This window comes from Myodes glareolus, chromosome 7 (genome assembly GCF_982192425.1).
Source record: "Myodes glareolus chromosome 7, mMyoGla1.1, whole genome shotgun sequence".
Classification (NCBI taxonomy): Eukaryota; Metazoa; Chordata; class Mammalia; order Rodentia; family Cricetidae; genus Myodes; species Myodes glareolus.
In genome coordinates, this window is record NC_142032.1 from 28,026,997 (window position 1) to 28,051,100 (window position 24,104).

Here is a 24,104-nt window from a genome sequence, read left to right on the forward strand (position 1 = left end):
TACTCTGCGCTATGAGTTTCAGTGTTTGTACTGCACATACAAAGTTTTCTGCTCTTTATATAGTGATAATAGTTAAATTATGGAAGCCAAGGCTTTTAGTATTTTCCTGCCATCATTACTCAGTGTGTTAGTGTAAAATCGGCATACCTTTGGATTCTATTTTGTTACAATGTTTGATTTTAAATGTTATTGTTTGGGTTCCTGACTGCCTTTCATAAAAGTCATAAAATGAAGTTAGGCTTGAGATTAGGACAAAACTTCAGCAATGTTTGAAATGGTTCTACACATACCTCTGCCATCCTGCACTACGTATTTATGTGCTGCAGTGGTCTCACCATGGGACAAAATACTAACCCGTCATGAAAACTGGATGCTGCTGAACGGATCCTGCAGTAACAAGTATTCAGTCAAGATTTCTTTATGTGAAAATAAGCACCCTGTTTCTAGTATACAAATTTGTTTCCAAAAAATGGTAAAGTTATGCATATATAATTATACATAGACATATAAAACATATATGTCTATACATTAACCAAATAATTGTTTTAAAATAAATTTCTTTGTGATTTATCATCAAAACATGATTGATTTGTGTACCTATTGTGTATACCTATCTAGTGGAAGCTGAAAGATAATTTCTGAAATGAAAAGGGGTTCCGAGAGGGAAAAGTTTAGGAGCCCTGCTAAGTGGTGCGTGAACAGGGTACTCTCCAGCTCTGGAGCGGTAGGCAGCTCTGATGCGCATGGCTTGGAGCAGGGCCAGGCTGGGCTGGGCCACGGGGTAGACAGAAGACGCATGCTCCTTTGAGTCTGCAATGGCTAAGCAGACGGCCTGGAGGGGGTGGAGTCACCAGGGCACTTCCCGGAGCTTTGGCCCTCCCACCAGGTCTACGTAGGCTGCAGGCTGGCTACTTTGCCGGGGCTTTAGTGGGCTCTGCGCCTGGAGACAGAGGTTGGAGGATCGCTCTGGGTGAGTGAAGGCCTCGGGTCTGGCCCGGTACAGGGGGCTCGGGAGCTGGTGTCCTGCGGGTCCCTAGGACAGATAGGGGAGGTTTCACCATGTTCTCTGGTCCCCCAGTTGTTCTGCTCCCGGGGCGCGTTCTGCCTCTGGTACCTGCGGGTGCTTTGAGGGTGGTGATGCCTTGAGTCTTTTCACGAAGCAGTCTCTCCTTCCCTGAGAGCCCTTCCGCTTCTTGGTCAGGCGCGACCGCGGATCAGGAAACCTGCCCGGAGTTCTTGGTCTTGGGGACAGATAGCATGCCTGCTTCTCAGACTTCTTCATCCATTCCTCCCGTTATCTCTCCCAGGAAGTGTTAACCAAACACCGGGTCAGCAGCAATCTTGGGCGTGAGTCCTGGTTAGAACCTCAGTATATTTAGTTAGCTCTTTGCTTACAGTATTTGACTGGTGTTATCATGATAACTGACGTTATCATAAAAAATGGGCTTACTAGTCTGTCGAGTTGGTAGGAGTAGACTGTAGGAGGCCTTGTTTGCAGGCTGGGCATTGCCAATAGCTTGGTTGTTATTGGAAAACTACATTGGACCCTTATTTTCTGCTGTCACTGAATTGCAGAGTTGCCCCAACCCATTTTTCAAAAGCAACACCTGTATGTTTAGTTTGTGCAGGACCTGGCAGAATCCTGGAGGTTCAAAGTTGAATTAGACTTCAGCTCTGCCTTTCCCCCTTTCTGGGGTGAAGGGAAGGCAGACAGATAATGAATTGGATTATTACAGAGCCATAAATAGTGTGATAAAGGCGTTCGAGGAGCCTAGAATACCACACCAAGCCCAGCTCAGAGCCTTCTGAGAATTTCTTCTATGAGAATTTCTTCTGTGAGAATTTCTTCTGTGAGAATTTCTTCTGTGAGAATTTCTTCTGTGAGAATTTCTTCTGTGAGAATTTCTTCTATGAGAATTTCTTGTCAAGTTTATTGAGCCACAGTGTTGTGAGGAAGGAAAATCTAAAAAGTCTAATGGATGATTGTCAGCATGAGTAACTTCCCCTGTCACCCTCTGGAGTGAGTGCCCTTTGCCCGAGACTGCATCCAGGCTCTGGAAAACCAGCTGCTTATTTTAAGCTATGCTGGGGACCTTTAGTTTGTTTTGTTTTGTTTTTCACACCCTCCCCTTTCAGGTTTTTTTTCTTTTCTTTTCTTTTCTTTTCTTTTCTTTTCTTTTCTTTTCTTTTCTTTTCTTTTGTGGGGGGTTCTCTAGTGCTGAAGGACCTCTGGAACAGTGTCCTTAAGAAGTTAAAAGGTAGCCTTGGGCTGTACTACGTAAAGCCCCTCTAGTAACTAAAAGCGGTAGGCTCGCTTGGCCAGCACAAACGCAAACTAATGTCCTTTTATGTCTAGAATGCTGAGATTCACCGTTGCTTGGAGAAATAACTTCAGGAGAGCTTGTGTCTACTGAAGGGAGTCAGATCTCCTCCGCAGTCTCCTGAGAACCAGTTTCCAAAAATGTGGAATACTTGATTTAAGAGAGTCTTTATTTACTATTTTTAAACAACAGTAATGAGGTATTAACATAAACCGGCAGGACCCAGTTTTAACATGTGCAAATACCTGTGAAATTAGTATATTCAGTAGTACAAAGGTAGGTACCACCCCCAAGAGCCTGGGTGCTGATCTTTGGGGATTGTTGGCCTCCTGCTGGTTCCTCAGACACTGATCTGTTTTCCGACAGTATAGACTATGTTACATTTTCTTCAAAAAATTGTTGCATTGGAGCAATTTCTTCTCTTCACCTCTTCCCGTCCCCTGACTTCTTTGCTATAGCATAATTACTTTGAGATCTGTCCATATTGTATGTTCATTGCTGAATTATGTGTATATATATATATATATATATATTATATGTATAATGTAATTTGTTTATCCATTCACTCATTTGCTTTGGCTCTCCACCCCCCACTCTACCCCCACCACCCCAGCTTTGGTGCATTCATCTTTTAAAATGATTGCGTGCATTTTAAAAGCCTGGATTCTAGTCCCAGCGTTTCTTCAGCCTTAGCCTGGATGTTGTTAGAGACATGTGTCACCCTGCTCTTAATGCCCCCAGCTCTTTGCTACACTGTAATTTTGAGTCATCATTGGGGTGATCTTGCTTGGTGACTGGAGAGTTTCTCTTTTCTTTCTTTTCATTTTTGTTCACTTGAGTGACAGTTTTGAATCCCGGCATAGAGTTTTGGGAAAGAGAAAAATGGCAAACAGTGGCAGGTAAGACTAGCTAATGTTGGCTGAACTTGAAAATATATTTAAATCCCAAGCAGAGGGGATTTCTGTGGCTCTTCCCTTTTCTTATCCTGTCTAAGATCCCCTCCTTGTCTCTTCTCTAGGAATCATTTGTTTAACTTTGAGAGGAAGTGGTAGGTGGGTGTGCATGGCAGCATGAATTAAACTCGGGGTGGAGGTGTGATGGGTCTGGAGGCTTCTTAGTAAAAACAAATGCATGTTTTCCCCTTCCAGACACAGTTCGAGCCGTTTGTTTCAGATCTGTCTTCCCTGTGGGTTTTTATCCACACTTGGTTCAAGATTTTTAAAGAGAGCTTTACTCTGTCAATGCGTGTTCACTCAGTCGGCTGCTGTAACTGGAAGAAGATGCAGCTCATGGACATGGTGGCCTATCTCATCCTTGTCATCCTGCTTTCTGGGGAACCCATGGGGTCCGTCTCAGCTGTGAACCCAGAGTCTAATATGAATGTGGTGAGTTTCTAAAAGTCACATACTTTTAAAATGCATCAGTGCCAAGTGTTATTTTCTTAAATAGAGTTATATGGGCTGCAGGAAGCCATAATTCCAATCTCTTTATGGCTCATTATGATTTTCACTTTCCTGAATTGCAGATGTCATTTTCCTACTGGGTACCGCTGACACAGCAGCTTCATTAGACTGCTGTACACACAATACAGGGCTTACTCTAAATAATGTGTTTTAGTTATTTCATGTTTAAATCGTTTTAAACATTCTTTAAAACTGAGAAAAGCGTGTAAGCCATTCAGAAGAATGCCTTTACCGAGTGTTGAACCTGGGCTGAGATTGAGACTGTCTAGGGAACATAACATAATATAGTTGTGAAAATGTTAGATGGTTAAACATACTAAAGCCAATAATCTTAAGTAAACAGTGAAATCTGGGAAAAGCACACATAAGAACACAATAGCAAGAAAATATAGGTTATTAAAGAAACAGAAGCTTTCAAACAGGCACTGGATTGACCCAGCTGACGAATCTGGTGACTGCAGAGACAGAGTAATTCCCAGGAGACAAGATAGTATGGGACAATACAGGACAAGGTTAAGCTTTCTTTTGTCACACCCCCTCCCAGTTCCTTCCTAAGAAAATGGCAAAATTAAAGTCTTTCAGGTATTTGTGGCAGAAAGGATAATGAACACTTCAGTCTTCCAAGTAACTGATTTGTGCTTTCCCACCAAGCAACACTTTCCATGGACAAGGAGAAGTGAGTTTGAGGACAGCTTCCCATCTTTCAGCTTTTCTTCAGCCTCGCCTTGGCATTCTAATGAATTGTTTCTGGCTCCATGGATGAAAATGAATTTTCTTTTATTCTTATTGCTTAGACCAGGAATTGGATGAAGCATGAAAAGTGCTTACAAAAGAAGTGTTTATTTGTACCTGGCAGGCACGATAGAAGCAGTAAGGCCCCAAATTTGACACAGTTGGTATAGAACATGCTACATTAATGCGATACCTGTGAGTCTAGAAGATTGGGTCCTGGGATGGGATCCTGGCTACTAGATTGAGCAGACCCAGGTAGCAATGATTTCCTTTAAAAACCTAAAAACAAATGGCATTGCGTTTGTCTTCTCCTGTGTCTGTTATTTCTGAACACTGAAGAACAGAGTCCAGCATAGACTGTCCGTTGTCCTTTCTCTCCTCAGACTGAAATTATCAACCACTGGGGCTACACGAGTGAGGAGCACGTGGTCCAGACAGAGGACGGGTATATTCTGAGTCTTCACCGAATCCCTCATGGGCGGAACAACCATTCTGATAGAGGTATGGCGCTCTCTATGGCAAGATGTAACAGCTTTTGGAAGTTACCACATTGTCTGAGTTGGTGACCAAATTCAGGCTTCTTTTGATAATGTTGCTACAGGACAGACTGGAAGCCAAATTACCAGCTACACCAGGCTGGCTTGCCTAATTTCATAGTTTGTACTGGATTCAAAGGTCAGATTCCCTGTAGACTGTCAAAATTCTACTTCCATTGTTTCTCAAGGCATCATTTATCTAATGAACTTTTCTGCGCATTAAAAAGATGCATTTTGCAATTTTAAAATTACTGAATTTGTTGAAAAGGTAATATATTCAAATTCTATAATATATTCAAGTAACATATAAATAATATACAAATAATATATGCAAAACTAACAAAATATACAGTAAATCCTTTTTTTTAATCTTACTTTCTGTTTTTAAAGCATTCTTATATAATATCTTCATTTAAAATCTTTGTACCTTCCAGACATTCACTAGAAACCAATATGTATTATTTTTATGTTGCCTTTTACATTCAAGAGTTGTTATAAAGGGCACAGTGTTATTTCTTTCTTTCTTTCTTTCTTTCTTTCTTTATTTATTTATTTGCTGTCAGCAGGCTCACAAAAGCTGGACTTATTTACCAGCACAAAAATCTTCACAATAATTCATAGAACCCTTACCTGAAGATAAGTATATTCCATTGTATGTTTGTATCTTGATTTGCTTAACAAGTGTTTACGTTAACATTAACTTACCAAGTGTTCTGTTAGTGAACATTGTGGCTAATTTGAATTTTCACCTAATAGATATTGCTGCTGAGAACAACAAAACCAAACAAAAAACAAGCATATATTGTGTAAGTTTATTTAGAAGGTAAATTTTTCCCCAGAGAACTTTGAAGTTAGAAGATATGTGAATTGTGTTTTTGACAGGCTTTGGGGAAATTGCTCTCCATGGATACGTATATTGACAGTGAATTGTGTTAGGAGGATATAAAAGTTCTTATAGATTTGCTTTAAAAATATGGACCTTGGCATATATTTATATCTTTCTTTGATCAATTTATAATGCAAGCAAAACTGTGGTCCTGACGTAGATGATTGTGGTCCTGATGTAGATGATGGTACTACCTGAAAGTGGTAACAGCCGTCAAGATAATAGGTCTGCCTTCAGTCGTCTCTCGAGATATAGCCTATTGCTTTTTGGAAAAATGAGGTCTGGGCTGGCTCTCCCTTCTGTTAGGGTTTTAACCAGACAGAGAATGTTCTTAGCCTCACATACTAATTCAGAGCAGACAACAAATCCTGGTCGAATGTGAGCTTTGCATCAACATCTGCCTTATGCGTCTCCTGGGTCCCATGCTATACCTATTGTCTTTCCCTTTGGGCTCTGCCTATCACAAGACACTAAAAATTGCTTATATGGCTATGGGGGTGTTCTTTGTGAAATCCGTTTGAGATTTTGCTTTAGTGTTTATAGCTCTATACTATCGTATTTCCCTCGTGAATTTTTTGCAAAATGAGTGATGAATTGCATTGATCTGTGTTGCCTGCTCGCAAACACATAAAGTATATATTTTATGCAAGAGCGAGCATGTGATTTTCCTGAGTATGTTTCCTTCCTTTTTTTTTTTTGTACCCGTACACAGGTTTTAGACTCTATCTAAAAACAAATAAGTATGGATATTATTTCCAAGAAAGTACTTAGTCAATTAGTAATTACGAATATGAGCCATTGTCCAGAGGTCCTAGGTCAACCATGCCGAGAGAATGTACCTCCTCTGTTTCTACATCCACTCCCCCTTCTGTCTCCGCGCTGCTCTCCACACTGTAATTGAAGCACATAGGGCTCCTGCCTTGTGCACACACATCACACTGCGTCAGGTGGAGGTGCTTCCTGTGAAGGAAGGTGTCCCCTCAAACAAAGAGACTGCAGTCTTTGGCTGGTCCCTTGCAGGCTGGGGAAGTGGATACTCTTGTCTTCAGAATGCGGACCACAGACCGAGAGTGTTCTCAGCCAAATCTGTCTTTAGCTGTAGGTTCCCATCTTCCTTCACAGTTCGGAGGAGCCCCCACCCTCCCCTGGGGAGGTCAGTGATCTGTGTATTTTTGCCAGCGAGCCTTAGAGGGGGCTTTCCGAGTTCTGTGACTCGGTTCTCTAAAGGAGTCGTTGTTTTCCTAAGAACTGCATAGATACTTTTCCTATGGTTTGCTCTCTGTGGTCCAAGCCCAAGTAGGACAGCAGCTCTTTCTTCTGTCTGTTGAGGACCAGAGTGCTGGCAGCGACGTTAATCTGCCATGTTGAAAGTCAAAAACGCTGAAGAAAATACACAGTCCCCCCAATGGCACCAATCTCAGGAATGCCACTTCCCTTCTCACTTACTATCAATAGCACCACTGTCCTTCCAATGACCTAGACAAGAAACTGCAAAGTCATTTTCGTTTTGTTTGGCAGGCTGGGGGTTGAGCCCAAGTCCTCATGCATACTAGGCAAGTGCTGCTGCCAGGCTATATCCACAGCCCATACAGAATCGTTCTTGATGCATGGTGTCTAGATTGCCCACAAAATTTCCATTGTTAATTCCTTTCTCCCTTGTTTGAACCATACCTCACTTTGGGCCCTTGCTGCCATTCACATAGGCACCTGAGACAGTGCAGAAACTGAGAGAATCTTGAATAACTCACTCTTTTGAGGAAAGGGGGTAGGGTCTCCATGTACCAGAAAAAAAGAATCTCAAAGCAGGAATATGGAAATACAATATTATGTTTTGTGAAATGATGATTGCTTTTAACATATAGAAAGTAATTTTATATAGCCTTATTATTTACAGTTAATTATAAGATACTTAAAAATATTTATTTATTGAGGTGACATTCTTGGGGAGCACTCCTTTACAGATAAGTGATGAGTGGGCTCTTTAGACAGTATGAGTAGCTTCACTGGGGTGTCACAGGTTCTGTGTGAACGCAGGGTTCTGACCGTGTCCGACTGTAAGCTCTGCTGCCTGCTGCCTCCTGTGCCAACCTCTGTGTCTTCCTCTGTCCTATGTAGGTTTTGTAGATGAAGTTTCTTAAAGCCCCGCTAGTGTGTGATGTTGTGAGGCTGCAGTCTTTATGACTCCAATGGGTGAAGATGCACTTGTCTGCACTTTTCACCCTATCCAGAGCAACAGACTTTTGTATTTGTGGCTATTGGAGAGATGCCTGCAATTTTCCATCTAAAGTACATTTATTTGATGTGTGCATACACGTGTGTGCACGCGTGGCACATGCATGTGTATATGTGTATGTCCTTGTGAATACCAGAGGAGGCATTGGCTATTCTTCTGTCACTCCCTACCCTAGTCCTTTGAGACAGGGTCTCTCACTGAGCCTGGAGCTAGCTAGTCTGGCAGCCAGTAAGTCCTAGCAATCCTCCTGTCTTCATCTCACATTCTGTTAGGTGTCGTATGTAGGTGGCGAGGGATTTGAACTCAAATTCTCACACTGTCACAGAAAGTACACTTTCCCACGGAGCTGCCCTCCCACTTTTAAGCAGCCGTTCTTATCAGCTGTTGAGCCACCGCTCTGCTTGCTAAGTGCTTAAGGGAACTGAAATACAGAAATGAAGGATCATACAGAGAAGTGGTTTTGTTTTTATCTGCTCAACCTTCACGCTGAGTGTTAATGCTCCAAGGCTCTCATTTCATGCTTGGACTAAGAATTTGAAAAGTTTGTACCTTTATAACATACTCCTGGCAGACTTCAAGATACCTAGATTTTTGTGTTCTTGAACTATACACGCGTTTCCTGCTCAACGTGGGCATTTTGACTGCAGAGGCAGTATTCCTTGAATTGACAGTGTGCGCTTATTAATAAGTATTGAGCGAGCTGATCCCATGATAAGCATAATATAGACTTTATTTAGCTACAACAAGGAATTACTACTTGTGCCAGCATTAGAAATAAAATAAACAAGGTAGATATTTTCACTAATTACCTAACTGAGAAACCAGCAAGCTTTTAAAGAGAACCTTATTTGCACCTGAAACCTTATTCTGCATATGCTGACCTGGTTCGTAAGGGGCGTCCTGGGCCCTGAAGACCTGGAGATTACAGGCGACTATAGATGCAGGTTTCTCAACTGTGGCCTGGGCACAGTCTCCCCAGGGGTTGCTCCCCAAGCCAGTTGAGTCATAGGCGAAAGTTCACAGCATGCCTTGTGAGTATTCATCCAGAGAAAAGCCTCCAGGCTTTGGTTTTTATTTGGTTATCTATGTTCGCATCCTGACCAATTCTAGGTTTTTCTTTCCTTAAGAGAAACCATCCCTGTGAAAGAAATCATTTGTGGGTTTCTGGATTTATTTGATTAATATAAATTTATTTATATTAATAAATAAATATTATAATTTAATATAAATTAATATTTATATTAATAAAATATAATAATTTTATTATATAAAAATTTTATATAATTTTAAATATAAAAAATTTTATGTTTTATTATAATTAAAATAATAAAATTAATTATTAATTAATTAATTCTTAATAAATGCAGTTTCAGTAGGCCAACATACTCTGGCATGTAGTTCCTTGTGCCAGAGCCACCGAGCACATGCAGGTTGAGCTGAGCGCGTGCCCAGGCTCGCTGAGCTTCTGCTCAGGGCATTGGGCAGAAGATTGCACTTGGATCTTTGGAACTCAGCAACATAATAGTGGTAGCTGCACAGTTTGCCTCCCATACCCGGGCTGAGGTTGGGGCAGAGAGGAATGTAGCACAGGGAGCCTGTGCTGTTGCTCGCCTGCCCCCTCCTTCCCGCACACCGCTCCCCTTCTTCTTATCTAGCTGCTGCTAAATACTGTGTGTCTGGGAGGTATCCCCAGACACTCCGGAGAGCTAAGGCCCCCGGGGCTGTATCTTCTGTGTTTGTTTAACAGCAGCTGGGTCAACAATAACTCACATGGATAATGGCATGTGTAATTACGGCCTTCCCCACGGGGCTAAGTGCAGTGGAAGCCCTGTGGAGGCCAAAGTCTTCTCTACTTATTTACTTTGAAAGTGCTGCAGCCCGTGAACTCAGCCTATCCCTGAGTGCTTCTTTAGCCTTTTGGGGACTGGGGCGAGCGAAGCACTGAGACTCTGAATGTCCCTTGTTCTACGTCACATTTGGGTCAGGGTTTCCCCTTCTTCCAGACTCACAGGCATGGACAAAATCTATGGGCTTGCTGTGGGGGGTCCAGATAGGGGTGTGTCACTCTGAGTTTGAGTTTCTTCATCTGCTATGTGAGAAAAATAACATTCACCCCACTATTGTCATAAGGGCTGTGGGGCACCTAGCCCTGCGCAGTGAGGCATCTAAGCCTGCACAGATCGGTACCGAACCTTCTCTTTTTATCTTTCAAACATCACCATCTTCTCCAATCCCTACTTTCTTAGCATCTAGTCTTCTGTGGCAGGGGGTGTATCCTAAACTTGAGGGAGAGATGGAAGTTTCCCGAAAGATGTCTAAGTTTATTTACTGTGGGCAGAAGACCCTTAAGATGCAGACAGTGGGTCGAGCTACCCGGAAGTCAGGTGTGTGTAATTGTCTCTGTGTATACTCCCCTGCTGATGCTGCCCCGGTGAGCCCCTCTACTTCCCTCCAGAGTGAAATCATCTCCCAACGTTCATCTACTGTGGGCTCATGTCGTGGTTATGTGCAGTTTCTCTGAGGATCTGGAAGGGCAGCGGAAGGCAAAAAGGCAGTTCAAGGCAGGGATGATGGGTACCTTGATGTTGTGTGGTACAGATTTTATCTACAATATACGAATTGTGTGACCGAAGGACCTGGTCTTCTCTTCAAGGTTCAGTCTGCAAAGAAGAATAATAGAAAGGGTGTCTCTCCTTTCTGGCTGTGTGGTGAGCTCTGTAATACAGTGTTCTATCGGGAGCGTTTGGAGTACCTGTAGCTCTGTCTGCGCCTGTACCTAGATGACCCTTGGTCTCCCCTTACCTGTGGGTGATGAATTTCAGTATCCCCAGTGGGTGCTTTCTGAATTCTGAAAAACAGATACTATGTTTTTGTTTTTTGTTTTTTATACAGCTATATCCATGATAAAGTTTAGTCGATACTCTAGAGTTGGTAGGAAATTGGCAAGAGCTGTAGTATCCTAGAACAATGGTCACAGTGTCTTATAATAAGATTGCCAGCATTGTTAGTTTATGCTGTGAGCTATTATTAAGGAAGTCTTAAAGGTAACTACTGCCAGGCTGTTTCAGTAGATCTGCATTTGGAACAGCTACATACGAAGTGGTTGCTGGGTGGGCCGTGTACACAGTGTGCACAGGGTGGTTCACGTTGTGGGGGGTGAGAATCAGCACCTTGAACAACAGGAAAGTGTTAAAGTGTTGCCCTTTCCCGTGATCATAGCCTCCCTGCTTAAAGACCCGCAGTGACTGTCACCAGGGGTGTGAGAACAGCACTGTGTTAGAGATGGGACCCGGTGATGCAGGGTCTTCTGTTTACTCAGGCAGTGCAGGTGACTGCCTTTCCTGCCGAGCGACTTTGAAATGTGAGTCCAAAGGCCGGGACCCTGACAAAGGCCGCATGCTTTCTAATTGCTTCCTGTGGACAAGCTAAGTGCCCCCTGTCACACATGAATCATCAAATAAATCATGAGGACTCTGGGTTAGCCTGTTTCACAAATGAGGAAAGCAAGGCTATGAGGGTTAAGTAATTTTCCCCTGATAAAACAGCTGGGATGACTAAGGACAAGCTTCCTATGCCTTGTTCCCTCCCACTCAGCCCCTCGTTGTTAGCGTTGTTAGCCCTTGAGGTGCGGTGTTGTCCCTGATAAAGCCACTCACTTATCAGATTCTGTTGTTGAGCCTCTCCTCCTGTACATTGGCCCTAAGCCCCGCCCTGTTTCTTCCTCCAGAGAGGCCTCTTCCTTTGCCCTGTGCCTCTTTACTCTGACACCTTCTGGGCTAAGGAAGGAAAGGACAGCCTCAGACTTCTGAGCCTTGAATTGGAAGTTGTAAATCTCCATTTTGTATAAATTAGCCATTCTTAGGTATTTTGTCCCGACAACAGACTAGGGACAAAAACCTAGAGTATTTTAACTATTATGTTTTTAAGGCCAGTTCTTCAAACTAGTATTAGACGATAAAAATTCACTCAGGAACCCTTATTTTGGGTAACTGAAAACCCAGTTGTTGTTTTTAATTTGTGTGGAGCTGAAGAGCAAGCCTGGACTTCACACACGCTAGGTTTTGCTCTACCAGACGGCTATCAGTCCCCAATCCTCTCTTACTAATAATTGAGAAGGAGGCCCTAAGGATCCCCCTGGAAGCTTGGTGAGGAGTTTCTATGTCTTATGGCTTTTCTCCTAGGCATTTTAGGCAATTTGTTCTTTCTTGGCCCAGCTTGCTGATCAAGTGCCTGGCTATAACTCCCTTTAAGTAGGTTTGAATATAGCTCTGGTGGGCCGAGAACCAAAGGAGCTTCAAAAACAAGGCCTTTGAGGCCAGGCTCTGTGTGTGGAGTTCCTCATTTTCCAGGTCAGGACCAGAGCCAGTGCTGGGTCTGTTTCATAATCACTCAGGATCATTTCAACATACAGCAAGTTTTGGCGTAGTATGCTTGGCTTGCCATGAGTTAGCCAGAGGCAGAGCTAACATTTCTGTGTGTACCTCTTCTGTACTTTAGTTTCTGAAATTACTTTTCCTTTAGATTACTGGCTAAAAGCAAGAGCTTTGAAGTGAGATAGACCTGTATCTCAGTGTTGGCACAGTGCTGACTAACTGTTCTAGGGATAATTGTTTTCTCCACATGTAGGTCACCTTATCCTTAATATGGATGTGAAAATGTAAGCCGTATACAACATGATGCCTTGACTATAATTGGTACCTGTTTGAACAGTGTAACGCAATGAGCCATCCAGACTGCAGAAGCTTTCTTGGGTTATTATGTGAATAGAGTTTGCTCACAAAGCTCTTAGGCCGAAGTCTATCACAGAGATGGTTGTGCTAACCCTTGGACATTGAGTTTGTCCCACTTGACTGGCTGCTGAGCTCCTGTGAACTGGGTGGGTTATGTGGCCATTTCTAGGAGACGTAAGCTGAAGGGCGGCTCTAGCTTTACCCTCCCCCGTGTGGCACCACGGACATGGGTACATACCACATTCGAGGTCGCTCTTACTGTTTTGTTTGGAATCTGCTTTTGTAGAAAGATACACAGTCCTGTTATGGGGTGTGTATGCTTTTCCCAAGCTAGCAAGGAGCTTAAGATGTCAGGCTGCTGAAGACCTGGCAGTTGCTGGGCTAGGCAAAGAATTCTACCGTTTAAAGTTAATTCCTTGAGGTGGGTCCATTGTGCTGGGGTCTTAACCTTCCCTAGGAACTGCAAGGCCCACCTCACCCTGGCAGTCTAAGATCCCTCACTGGCGCTGGCTACCAGTAATAAGATTCAGTCAATCCAGTGAGACTTCATGACTAGTGAAAGCTGGGTTCTGTGTCACGCTGACACGCTCAACTTTGGCCTCCTTGCTTGGATTTTATCACTTCCTTAGACCTCAGCTGGTTCCCCATTAGACCTCAGCTGGTTCCCCGTGACTTTTTTTGGAGTGAAGTGGTTTCCCATGCAGACTCGTGACTTGGGAGGCAGAAGGAATCACCCACACACCAAGTCTTCCTCTTGTGGACCACAGTCATTGCCAGGCCTGGCTTTACCCAAGGTTCACCCAAGGTAGCATTACGGTGTACAACCATGCGGCTGCTGTTTAGGTGACCAGGATGGAGTCATTTTGCCTGTTCTTCACTAGAAAAATGATGCTTCAACTTTTTTGGATTAGCTCTCAGATGCAGGAAATTTTGTAATTGTTGTCACTCTGGGTATAATTTCAAACTCCTAACGATTATTTTTCATATTCCCCAAGAGGAATCCAAGGCTTCATTGAAGGCAGGAAAGGCACATCTAGCCAGTGCCTTGAAGGGAGCTCCTCTGAAATAAAATCGATCTTGCTGATGTAGCCTAAAGTGCCGTTAGGAAGCAAAGAAGCTAATGGACCCGGGGTTGGCTTGCTTTCTCTTCCATCTTTCTCCAAGGTGGTGTTTTCTTTTGCTTTTGCTCCTTGCTGTGTCTGCAGTGCTGAGAAGGCCCCGTCACACTGCTGGTGCTGCATAGGGGTTTGCTTGATGAGTGACTTCATCAAGTTTCAGTCCTGTAAGTCTCTGGAGGTCAGGTTGTCTTGGGGTGGGGAGGATGGGTTGTACTTCTAAGTCTTTGTTTTTCTTGCAGTTTAACTGTCTCAGGAAGAGGTGAATCGATGATAAGTTTGTGTACACATTTTGGATTCATGTGTATATATTTTTGCATTCTTTAACGTTTTTGAGGATTTAGTGCACAAACACATACATGTTTATGATACCTTCCCTTCCCCCACCCTCACAGTTCCACTGTGTTCCCCTTCAGATTCCCATCTCAAATTCATGTCTTCTTCTTCTATAAGACTTTGTTCTACAACTATACATTTTTAAAATTAGACTTTGCTTTTTTAAATGACAGACTTGGGGTCACTTCAAGATTAAGCAGATGCAGGGTTTTGCAACCAAGACTTCCACATTTTGGCAATGAATAAATCTGCTGTAGACATCAATAGATAGAGATTTCCCATATGCCTCTGCTCTTGTACGTGCATGGCCTCATCCTTTATGAGCACCCTAAGTTGTGTACATTGGCACACCGCTGTCACTCCCCATCTATGCCTAGTTCTGTTCGAATATTAGAAATGTTGAGCTAAGCTGCCGCCCTAAGCACTCGTGTGTGTCTCTGCCATCCCATTGCTCTCCGTTATCTCTGTTTAGGGTTCAGCCATCGTTGCTGGTGTTCAGAGCTCTCTCGCTGTGTGTAACATTTTCCTCCCTGTTTATTTTGTTTGGAATCATTAGGAGCAAATTATAGAAACATTTTGCAAGCTCCCCCAAATAAATTAAATTTTATTTTGATGCTTAAGTCAGTGGTTTGTTATCAGACATGAAAAACAAAAACAAAAACAAAAAAGCAAAAAACAAAAGAAACGGTGGAGCTTTGCTGCGTCCTTGTCAGTGCCGTTTAAAGGAAACATGCCTCTTAGCTTGTAAATTTGTTTTTGTTGCTCCATTTGCTTTGGTTCCTCGCAACTGTTGACTGTTTCGCAGAACATCATGCTTGCTGAGAAGATAAAATAAGACCTAAACATCAATGTTTTCCAGGTCCCAGACCAGTTGTGTTTCTTCAGCATGGCTTTCTGGCAGACTCTAGTAACTGGGTCACGAACATTGACAACAACAGCCTGGGCTTCATTCTGGCGGATGCTGGCTTTGACGTGTGGATGGGAAACAGCAGGGGAAATACCTGGTCTCGGAAACACAAGACTCTCTCAGTTTCTCAGGATGAATTCTGGGCCTTCAGGTATATCACAGTCGATTTTGACTCGGGTCTGTATCTTTAGCATCCTTTAGGTAGACACATGGGGATTTAGCTGGAAGGCAGGTTCAGGAGTGACTCTGAGGTTGTATGAGGAAGCCAGTGTCTTTTGAAGAGTTCTAAAACTTGTCAGGAATTTAATAACCAATGTGAAGGTAAATATAAATAGATGATTGCATAAGTGATTAGACTCAGTTTGGAGTTCTTAAGTTATTCTTAACAACCCTGGCATTGGGGAGGAGCTGGCAGGTTAAAAATCAGCCTCTCTCCCCATAACACACATACTCACATGTTCATTTGACTACTCTCTCTATCTCTCTTTCTTACTCCTTGCTGTGTGACACTTGGCACAGCTATATACTGTCTGTGTCTGTTTCCTTATCTATAAAATGGGGATAATAAAGTCCTATCTCATACACTCACTGGGGCCTAAAGTAACATTGAGGAAGGAGTCTCCACAGAGCCTGGAATATTCTAAGTATTTTCCAACCATTGGATTGTCACTGTCCTTCTCTCTCTCTCTCTCTCTCTCTCTCTCTCTCTCTCTCTCTCTCTCACACACACACACACACACACACAGACACACACACACACACACACACACACACACAGAGACACACAAATCTACGTACCTTGTTAAAGACTTCAGCTTAGTGTACCAGATATTATAGAAGTCTGTAAGAAAGAACTTTTACCAAAAGGCATTTGTTAGAAAATGTTTGCTGTGACGTTGTTTAGAACAATGGATGCTCACATGCTTATTCAGCCATGCTCAGTGTGTGCTAACGCGCTTCAGGCCAAGTAACTGTGCTGCTCTACTTGTGTGTGCTCTCGCGATTGAAGAGTCCTTTGTTTTTTGAATCTGTAGTTTTGATGAGATGGCAAAATATGACCTACCTGCTTCAATTAACTACATTATAAATAGAACTGGTCAAGAGCAAGTGTATTATCTGGGTCACTCTCAAGGCACCACCATAGGTACGTATATGGTAAAGTGGGAAAGGCGGTTGTCTCTGAAGGGAAGTGACACACGCAAAAGTGTTGTTACTTCAAATACAGGCTTCTTTGTTTTCTAAATGTCAAGCAGAAATCATGAATAGTGCAGGGAATTTTCTACAGAAACTCAGAATTTACTGTACGTTGTTAAGTATCTTAAAATTGAAAGAATTATGTATATCTTGTTATGTGTTTTCTAATTTAAGCAGCGTAGGGATACGAGAGGTTAGAAAAATAGGAAGTCTTCTAATGTCAGAAACCTTAGAGATTAATCCCAGCACTTGGGAGGCAGAGGCAGGCGGATCTCTGAGTTTGAGGCCTGTCTGGTGTACAAAGCGAGTACCTGGATAGCCAGGGCTACATAAAACAAAAAACAAAAAAAAAAAAAACCCAACAACAAAAACCAAAACAAAGCAAAACAAAAACCCTGTCTTGAACCCCCCCCCCCCCAAAAAAAAGAAACTTCAGAGAGTCATTTAAAGAAAATATACTTTAAGTGTTTAGTGCCAGACTGGGGTGCAGCTCAGTGTAAAGTGCTTGTATCACATCTTTGAAACCCAGGGTCTATCCCTTAGTACCACTGGAAATAAATAAATCAGTAACCAAAGAAATGAAGGTAAGAGAAATATAAATAACGAAGATGACAGTTTAGACGCAGGTTTGAAACGCCATTTGTGTTTTTCTTTTATGTTGATTATAAAAGTGATATGTTTTTTATGTGTATGTGTGTGTGAGAGAGAGAGCGTGTGTGTGTGGTGTGTGTGTGTATGTGTGTGTGTATGTGTGTGTGTGTGTGTGTGTGTATGTGTGTGTGTGTGCGTGTGCGTGTGCGTGTGTGTGTAGGCCAGAGGATAACCTTTGCTATCAATCCTTCTCAGGCATTGCCCACCTTTGTTCTTGTGAGTCTCTCACTAGCCTGGGCTACACTGATTGGGCTAGACCTCCAGGATGCACCTCTTCCCTCCTGCCCGGTGCTGAAACTAAAATTACAGACGTGCCCCCTCCCCCCAACCCCCGGCTTTGTGGCATGGCCTTTGGGGATTAAACTCAGGCTTTGTTTGTATGGCAAGCACTTTATGAACCGAGCTATCTTCTCAGTTTTAATTATAAAGAAAAGTACAAAAGTTTGCAAAGTTTTTTAAAAAATAAAAATTAGTATTAATTTTAACAAGCAAGTTTCTCTAATGAGAGGCTGGGAACATGTTCCATAATTTGTTCAGTTCTGCCATTCAGGGTTCACCAATACAACACCTTCATGTTCATGGCTAATGATCTGCACAGAGTACATTCTGTAAGGAGATTCACAAAGGGAAAGTGTGGGGGATTTTCAGGGTCTGAACATGTTGCTAAATTGCCTCGGCATCCAGAAAATGGAGCTGCCCATTCTTCTTTAATTACATTACATCTTTTGTGACAAGGTGACTTGCGTGTTTCTAGAGTGTTCTAGGGACAAGTAGCACGGGGGAGATCTGAGAGAAGTGTAAAAGGTACTGCACAGCCAGTGGAGTCTATTGTGGCTTTGGAGTCACCCGGGTTCTGAAGATTAGGAATGGGAGGAGGAGGAGGGGTAGAGTGGAGGGTGGAGCTGTAGAGTTTCATGTTGCTACTGAAACAGGGGAGACTTTGTGAATATCTTACCCTGGATTTCTTTCCATGTGTATTATAGGCTGAAATCTAGACCTAAATTCTGTGCTTCTGAGCCGGAATGTTTGAAGAGCTCTGTTCAAGTGTTCGAGGCCAGTAGCACTTGTGCGTTAGTGGGCTTCCTCTTTAGGGCACAGTGGGTGACCTTTCTTGTGTTTTTTTTTCTTTTTATGAGGAAGTACTAGGAGTTCTAATTCTTCTCTCTTTTGCCCCATAGGTTTTATAGCGTTCTCACAGATGCCTGAGCTGGCAAAGAAGGTTAAAATGTTTTTTGCCCTGGCTCCCGTGGTGTTTCTCGATTTTGCCTTGAGCCCTCTAGTCAAGCTTGGACGGTTGCCAGACATTCTTTTTGAGGTACTTGGGGGTGCACCCACCTCCCTTCTTCTCAGATATTCTCTTTTGAGCTGAGAAATTAGTCATGAGAGGCAAATCGACAGTGTTCTCTGTATGTGCTATTGCTGGAATTTACATATTGTATATGCACGCACAGTGGGTGGGCTTGCCGTCACCCCTCCTCCTGCAGAGGCGCCTAGGGAACCACATTCTTAACTAGACATACAGCTGCATGTATTCACAGGTAACGTGTTAGTTCGGCTCCCTACCTACCCTACAAAGAAGAAGAAGGAAGTCTTTGAAAAAGAAACTTACTTAAGCATTCATAGAGTTGCTTTTCATCCACAGGGCAAGTGGGTGCACAGGAGTAGACAGGAGATAGGAGAGAAGAATACGCCATTCCTATGTGCCTGTCCCTAGCCATACTGAAAATGATCTAAGACGTTATTGGGCCCTTCAACATATCTGTGCTGAGCCCTGGAGCTGTGCCGTTCCAAGCTGCATTCCAAGGGGAAGCAGCACTCATGAGGAGGAGTTTAACCTCATTATGAATGAACAGTCCATTATTCCTGCATTATATATTTTAAACACACACACACACACACACGAAATCCTATACAACATTATATACAGTATGGGTTTTTGATGGTTTGGTTGTGAGTCTAACCTTTAATGACTGAGTCCTGCCCTGTAGTGGGCTTTTGACAAGAGAATCATACATTGGATTGTGGTCCCAACAGGTTACAGTGAAACTGAAAACTTCCTGTCAATTAGTGAGAGTCCAACATATAGTTCATATACAAGAGTCTGTGGTCACAAGAGTTATATGAAAGTGTAGGGCATATAGTTATGCATAGTATTTATGTCATCGTTGGCTTTAACTGCCAATTTGACACAGCATAGAGTCATCCGAGAAAAAAGTTCTAATTGAGGAATTGCCTAAGTCATATTGGCCTTTGTCATGTCTGGGGGAGACTGTCTTGACTATTAGTACAGGAAGTCTCAGCCCACTGTGGGCAGCATCATCCCTATGCAAGTAGTCCAGGTTGTGTAAGAAGGCTACTTATAAGAAAGTGTCAGCCTGTGAGTGAGCCAGCAAGAACCTCCGTGGCTCCTCTGCTTTAAGTTCCTTCACTGATTTCCCTTTACGATGGCATGCTGGCATGCGACCTGGATGCAATAAACCCCTTTCTCTCCCAAATTGCTTTTGGTTTGGAGTATTTTACAACAGCCACAGAAGCAAAGCAGGATGCCATTGTTGATCATGGTAATAACTGTCACTGACTTCTTTCTACCTTATCCTTTAAATCATAATTTTAGCATGTTCTCCTTCGTCTTGCAAAAATGCTTATTGTAAAGGCATGTGGCAGGATGTGCCAGCAGTGGCCTCATGAATCTCGTGTTCATCACATTTTTTGAGTTTGTCAAGGGTCTGTGTCAAGTGATTGACCTACACCATCTAGAGTTGTGTAAGGACACTTTGTGATGGTTGCACAATGCTAGCGTTACTTGAGAACTTACCCCTGCTATTAAGTGACTCATTACTTAGAGGTGGGTGTAACATGGCTCTCCCCCCCACCCCCCGGCCATTTTAAAGTCTTTTACGGGAAATACGTACATGCTCTTAATGAGACCCTCAATGAGGTGGAACAGCTGTAACGTCGTGCCCCACTGTCTTTGAACTGCTGGGCAGTAAGTTTTAGGTTACGAAGAGCTACCATTCACCAGACTCTTGTAGGAATTCATTGCATCAGCAAACAATGCTGGCAAAATTTTGTTTTGACTATCTCAACTAATAGAAATATTGATTTATATTACAAATACTTCAGAAATTACAAGTACTTCCTGAATACGAGGCCTCCTCCCTAATACTTTTTTTTTAGAATTACTGTTTGGGGATCTTTTCCTATAGACCCCTTATATGAGTTTATGTACATAGAGATACTCCAAGAGAAATATATTGTTTTATTTCAGCACAGATGGTATCCAACTCTATAGATAGCTCTACAGATTGCATATTTCTCCCACAGAGAACTAGCCTGTTAATCAGTTTGATTATTAACTGCAGCATAGGCAGTTTTTGGTTGTGAAGAACTGCTATTAATTCTACTGTGGTAGACGTCCAGGTTGGGGGGTGGAGCCCTAGAGTGTGGTCAGGGGAGTGTGGTTGTAGGAGCTCCTGATGTAGGCATGCATGTCATAAATCTAGTTTGTTCCTTAGAGTTTATGAGTTAGCTTTGAAAACCAGAAAATGCCACACTTCTCCCATCCCTCTTTAGAAATGGTGTTTTGTAAAATCTGGAGTGGAGATCAGGGATCTGTGTTTTTGCAAAACATTTTCCTCTCTATGCTTTCTGGTGAAGACTATGGGCCTGGAACTTGGGATTTCATGGTTTCAGACTAGAGTGCTTTCTGACACATAGCGGGAAAGTAAAAACAAAAACAAACAAGCAAACAAAACAAATAAATAAATATTCCTAAAACTGTTGAATTAAGTGGGTGTGAAAAATGCATGTTGCTTTTCTGGAAGAAAAGTGTTCTCCTCTAATCTTTTGAAAAATTATAAAAGTATGATTTATAAACTATCAAAATTAACTACAAATAGTTAGGCAAATTCTCCTTTATCTGTATCTATCACATGCACGGATGTAGTTTTCTGGGGAGTTTGCCACAGCAGTAGCCAGGCCAGTAGTTCTAGGCACCAGGTCAACTTTAGATCCTTCATCAGCCCAAAGGCACGGTGGACTGTGATGTAAGCCAATGATGCATCATCCTGCTAAACAGAGAACTTGTCAAGTGTGTGCAGTTGTCACCGTGACTGTTATGAAGACTAAGCCAAGAGTTGTGAGTAGGCTTGCCTTCCAGGTCACATGACATTTTCTCCATGTGGAATTGACCTTCTGGTCCTTTTCAGCCACTTGTGCAGCTGTTGGGCGAAGACCATTTAGGCCTGATGTGTGTTTTCAGGTTTGATCCATTGTCCAACGGAAGACTGACTTGACAGTGTGCTGGCTAGTTTGTATGTCAGCTTGACGCACGTTACAGTCATTTGGGAAGAGAAAACCCCAACTGAGAGATGCCCCCTACCCAGTGGGCTGGTAGGCAAGTTTTGGGGGGTCATTTCTTAATTAGTGATTGATGCTGGAGAGAGCAGCCCATTGCAGGTGGTGCCACCCCTGCACAGGTGGTCCTGGGTTCTAGGAGAAAGCAGGCTGAGCAAGCCATGAGGGAGCCAGCCAGTAAACAGCACTCTGTCATGGTTTCTGCGTCAGTTCCTGCCTCCAGGTTCCTGCCCAGTGTGAGTTCCTACCCTGCCTTGCTTAGATAGTGGACTGTGATATAGAACTATAAGCCGAAATCAACCCTTTCTTCCCAAGTGGCTTTGACCATAGTACTTTACCGCAGTAATAGAATACAATATTATACATTTAAACTAGTGTGAGAGTTACCTGGCGGATCAGATAGCTGACATTTTTTAAAGGGAGGAAAAAGGAAGCCATGTTTCGCCCCCTGCGGATTAGTGATAAGTCAGAACAAGTAGTAGTGACGTACGGTGCCGAGTTCAGCGTGGACTCAGTTTTGTCAAAGCTGTTGATATTCCCGAATCATCCACTCAGAGGCAGAGAAGCAGGCTGCATGGGAGGCTGCATTCATTTGTGTTTGCAGCTCCCCTGTGCTACTCTCCTTGGTTCTACAAGCAAAGGTGTCGCATGTCTTGTCCCTCCTGGTGGTGTGCTGGTGACGTTTGGCCATTTTGGCTGTAGAAGCATCATCCCAGTTTCTGCCTTCACTGGCAGTTTCTGTTTTATGTTAGTTTCAGGTAAGTGTCCATGACTGTCTTTGTGGCCAGAATCCTCATCTTTAAAAGTACACTAGAAAAGGTCCAATCTCTAAATAAGACCATTCTCAAATACTGACAGTGCACACTGAAATGTCACTCTTTTAAGGGGACGTAACTCACAACATTTCCTTCGTAGATATTTGGGTTTTCCATTCTTGCTTGTCCTAGCATGGGTGGGTGTGTGCAAGAGTGCAAAGGGACAGATCTGAGTTCAGTATAAGGAAGACCGGTCTCCTGTTGCGTAGTAGTGATGGTCTCGGCTATACTGGAACAGAGATTCAGTGACTATTGGTTAAGGACAATGTAGACTAGGGACTGGGAAGCTTCTTTTATAAAAAGCCAGAAAGCAAGTGAGTTTGACCTTGTGGGCCAAGTGGTTTCTGTTGACTCTTCCTGTCTACAAAAAGCCAGAGATAATTCATAAACTGATGCGGTGACTGTATTCCAGTAAAACTTACAAAACCATGTGGTGCTGGGGCCAGAGGAAGTGAGAAGTAATTAACTATCTTATGGGTTCAGAGTAATTGTTTAATGGGCGTAGATGCAAGAGTTCTGAAGATGGGTCATAGGGATAATCGCCCAAGTGTGAATGTGCTTGCCACTGAACTGACCAGTAAAAAATGACTCAAATAGTAAACGTTGAGTGCTTTACCACCATAAAAATATTTCTTAATAAACTTTAAATAATCCTCATGATAGCTCACACCTATAATCCCAACCTTTGAGAGACTGAGGCAGCAGGATTCTCATGAGTTTGAGGCTAGCCTGTGCTGTGTGTGTGTGTGTGTGTGTGTGTGTGTGTGTGTGTGTATGTGTCTGTCTGTATGTATATATACAGAAATTATGAGTCCAGCCAGAGCTACCCAGCAAGACCCTATTTTGAAATAAACAAGCAGTAAACAGCCTACAGGGGGACTGGATTTGGCCAATCTTGGATTAGAGGGAAACATACGTAGGCATGCTGAAGCAGGTACACCAGGTTGCAATGCTGACTGCTCTTGGGTTTCTTTTCATCTTGCAGGACTTGTTTGGACACAAACAGTTTCTTCCCGAGAGTTCGGTGCTGAAGTGGCTGAGCACTCACGTTTGCACCCACGTCATCACAAGGGAGCTTTGCACAAATATCGTCTTTCTTTTATCTGGCTTCAATGAGAAGAATTTAAATGCGGTATGTTCACTGGCGCAGAGGCTTGGTCTCAGCTGTCAGTTATTACCCACATTAGAGTCTTCCATTGAAGAACACAACAGTCAGCCTTAGCAAGTGGTACCATCTGCTGCTGCCTTCGGGCTCACCCCTGTCCCTTCTACATAGAACCTATATAGAAACAAATAATGTGTGGATCAGTCATAATCTTAATATTTTATAACACTTATTCTAGTAGTGTGTTCTATAAAAAAGCTAGTGTTTTTAAACCTGGAGTATCATATACTTATATACACAGAGATATATATTATAGTCATTTGTCTATACATAGGTAGTCATGTTGGTTCTGAGGTGTAAATCTCTGGCTTATAATATGCTTGTGCTTCTAAATGCGTTTGTGTTTTGGAATGTTGAATTCTGAAAACAGGCTCTAAAATTCTGGAGTAAAGGCAGCTGTGGTTGCCTTTACTGTAACCCCATTCCTGCATTCCTGTAACCCCAGCCCTTGGGAGGCTGAGGCCGGAGGATCTTGAGTTCAAGTTTGAGCTGTCTAGTCAGATCCTGGCCCGCACAGAATATTCTATAATGAAGGTGATAGGGACTTTGAAAAAGTGATATTTCCATTTTTTCCTAATGATTAAAGGAAAACTTTAAGGTCCTGAAGTTTGGAAGCTTAGGAGAGCATGAAGAAGACAGACATGAGCCATGACCGCAGCCTGTG

General features: G+C 42.8%; 1 protein-coding gene across 1 annotated transcript in view; it reads left to right on the forward strand.

Moving 5' to 3' along the window:
• The first annotated feature begins 813 nt into the window (after window positions 1-813).
• Lipa (lipase A, lysosomal acid type) overlaps window positions 814-24,104 on the forward strand; it is a 30,431-nt gene continuing 7,140 nt past the window's right edge. Inside the window, exons 1-7 of the mRNA XM_087907985.1 lie at window positions 814-970; window positions 3,470-3,706; window positions 4,900-5,017; window positions 15,212-15,410; window positions 16,294-16,403; window positions 18,283-18,419; window positions 23,261-23,407. Coding sequence (XP_087764111.1) covers window positions 3,563-3,706; window positions 4,900-5,017; window positions 15,212-15,410; window positions 16,294-16,403; window positions 18,283-18,419; window positions 23,261-23,407 — 855 coding nt within the window. The 5' untranslated portion in view covers window positions 814-970; window positions 3,470-3,562. The remainder of the gene's footprint in view (window positions 971-3,469; window positions 3,707-4,899; window positions 5,018-15,211; window positions 15,411-16,293; window positions 16,404-18,282; window positions 18,420-23,260; window positions 23,408-24,104) is intronic.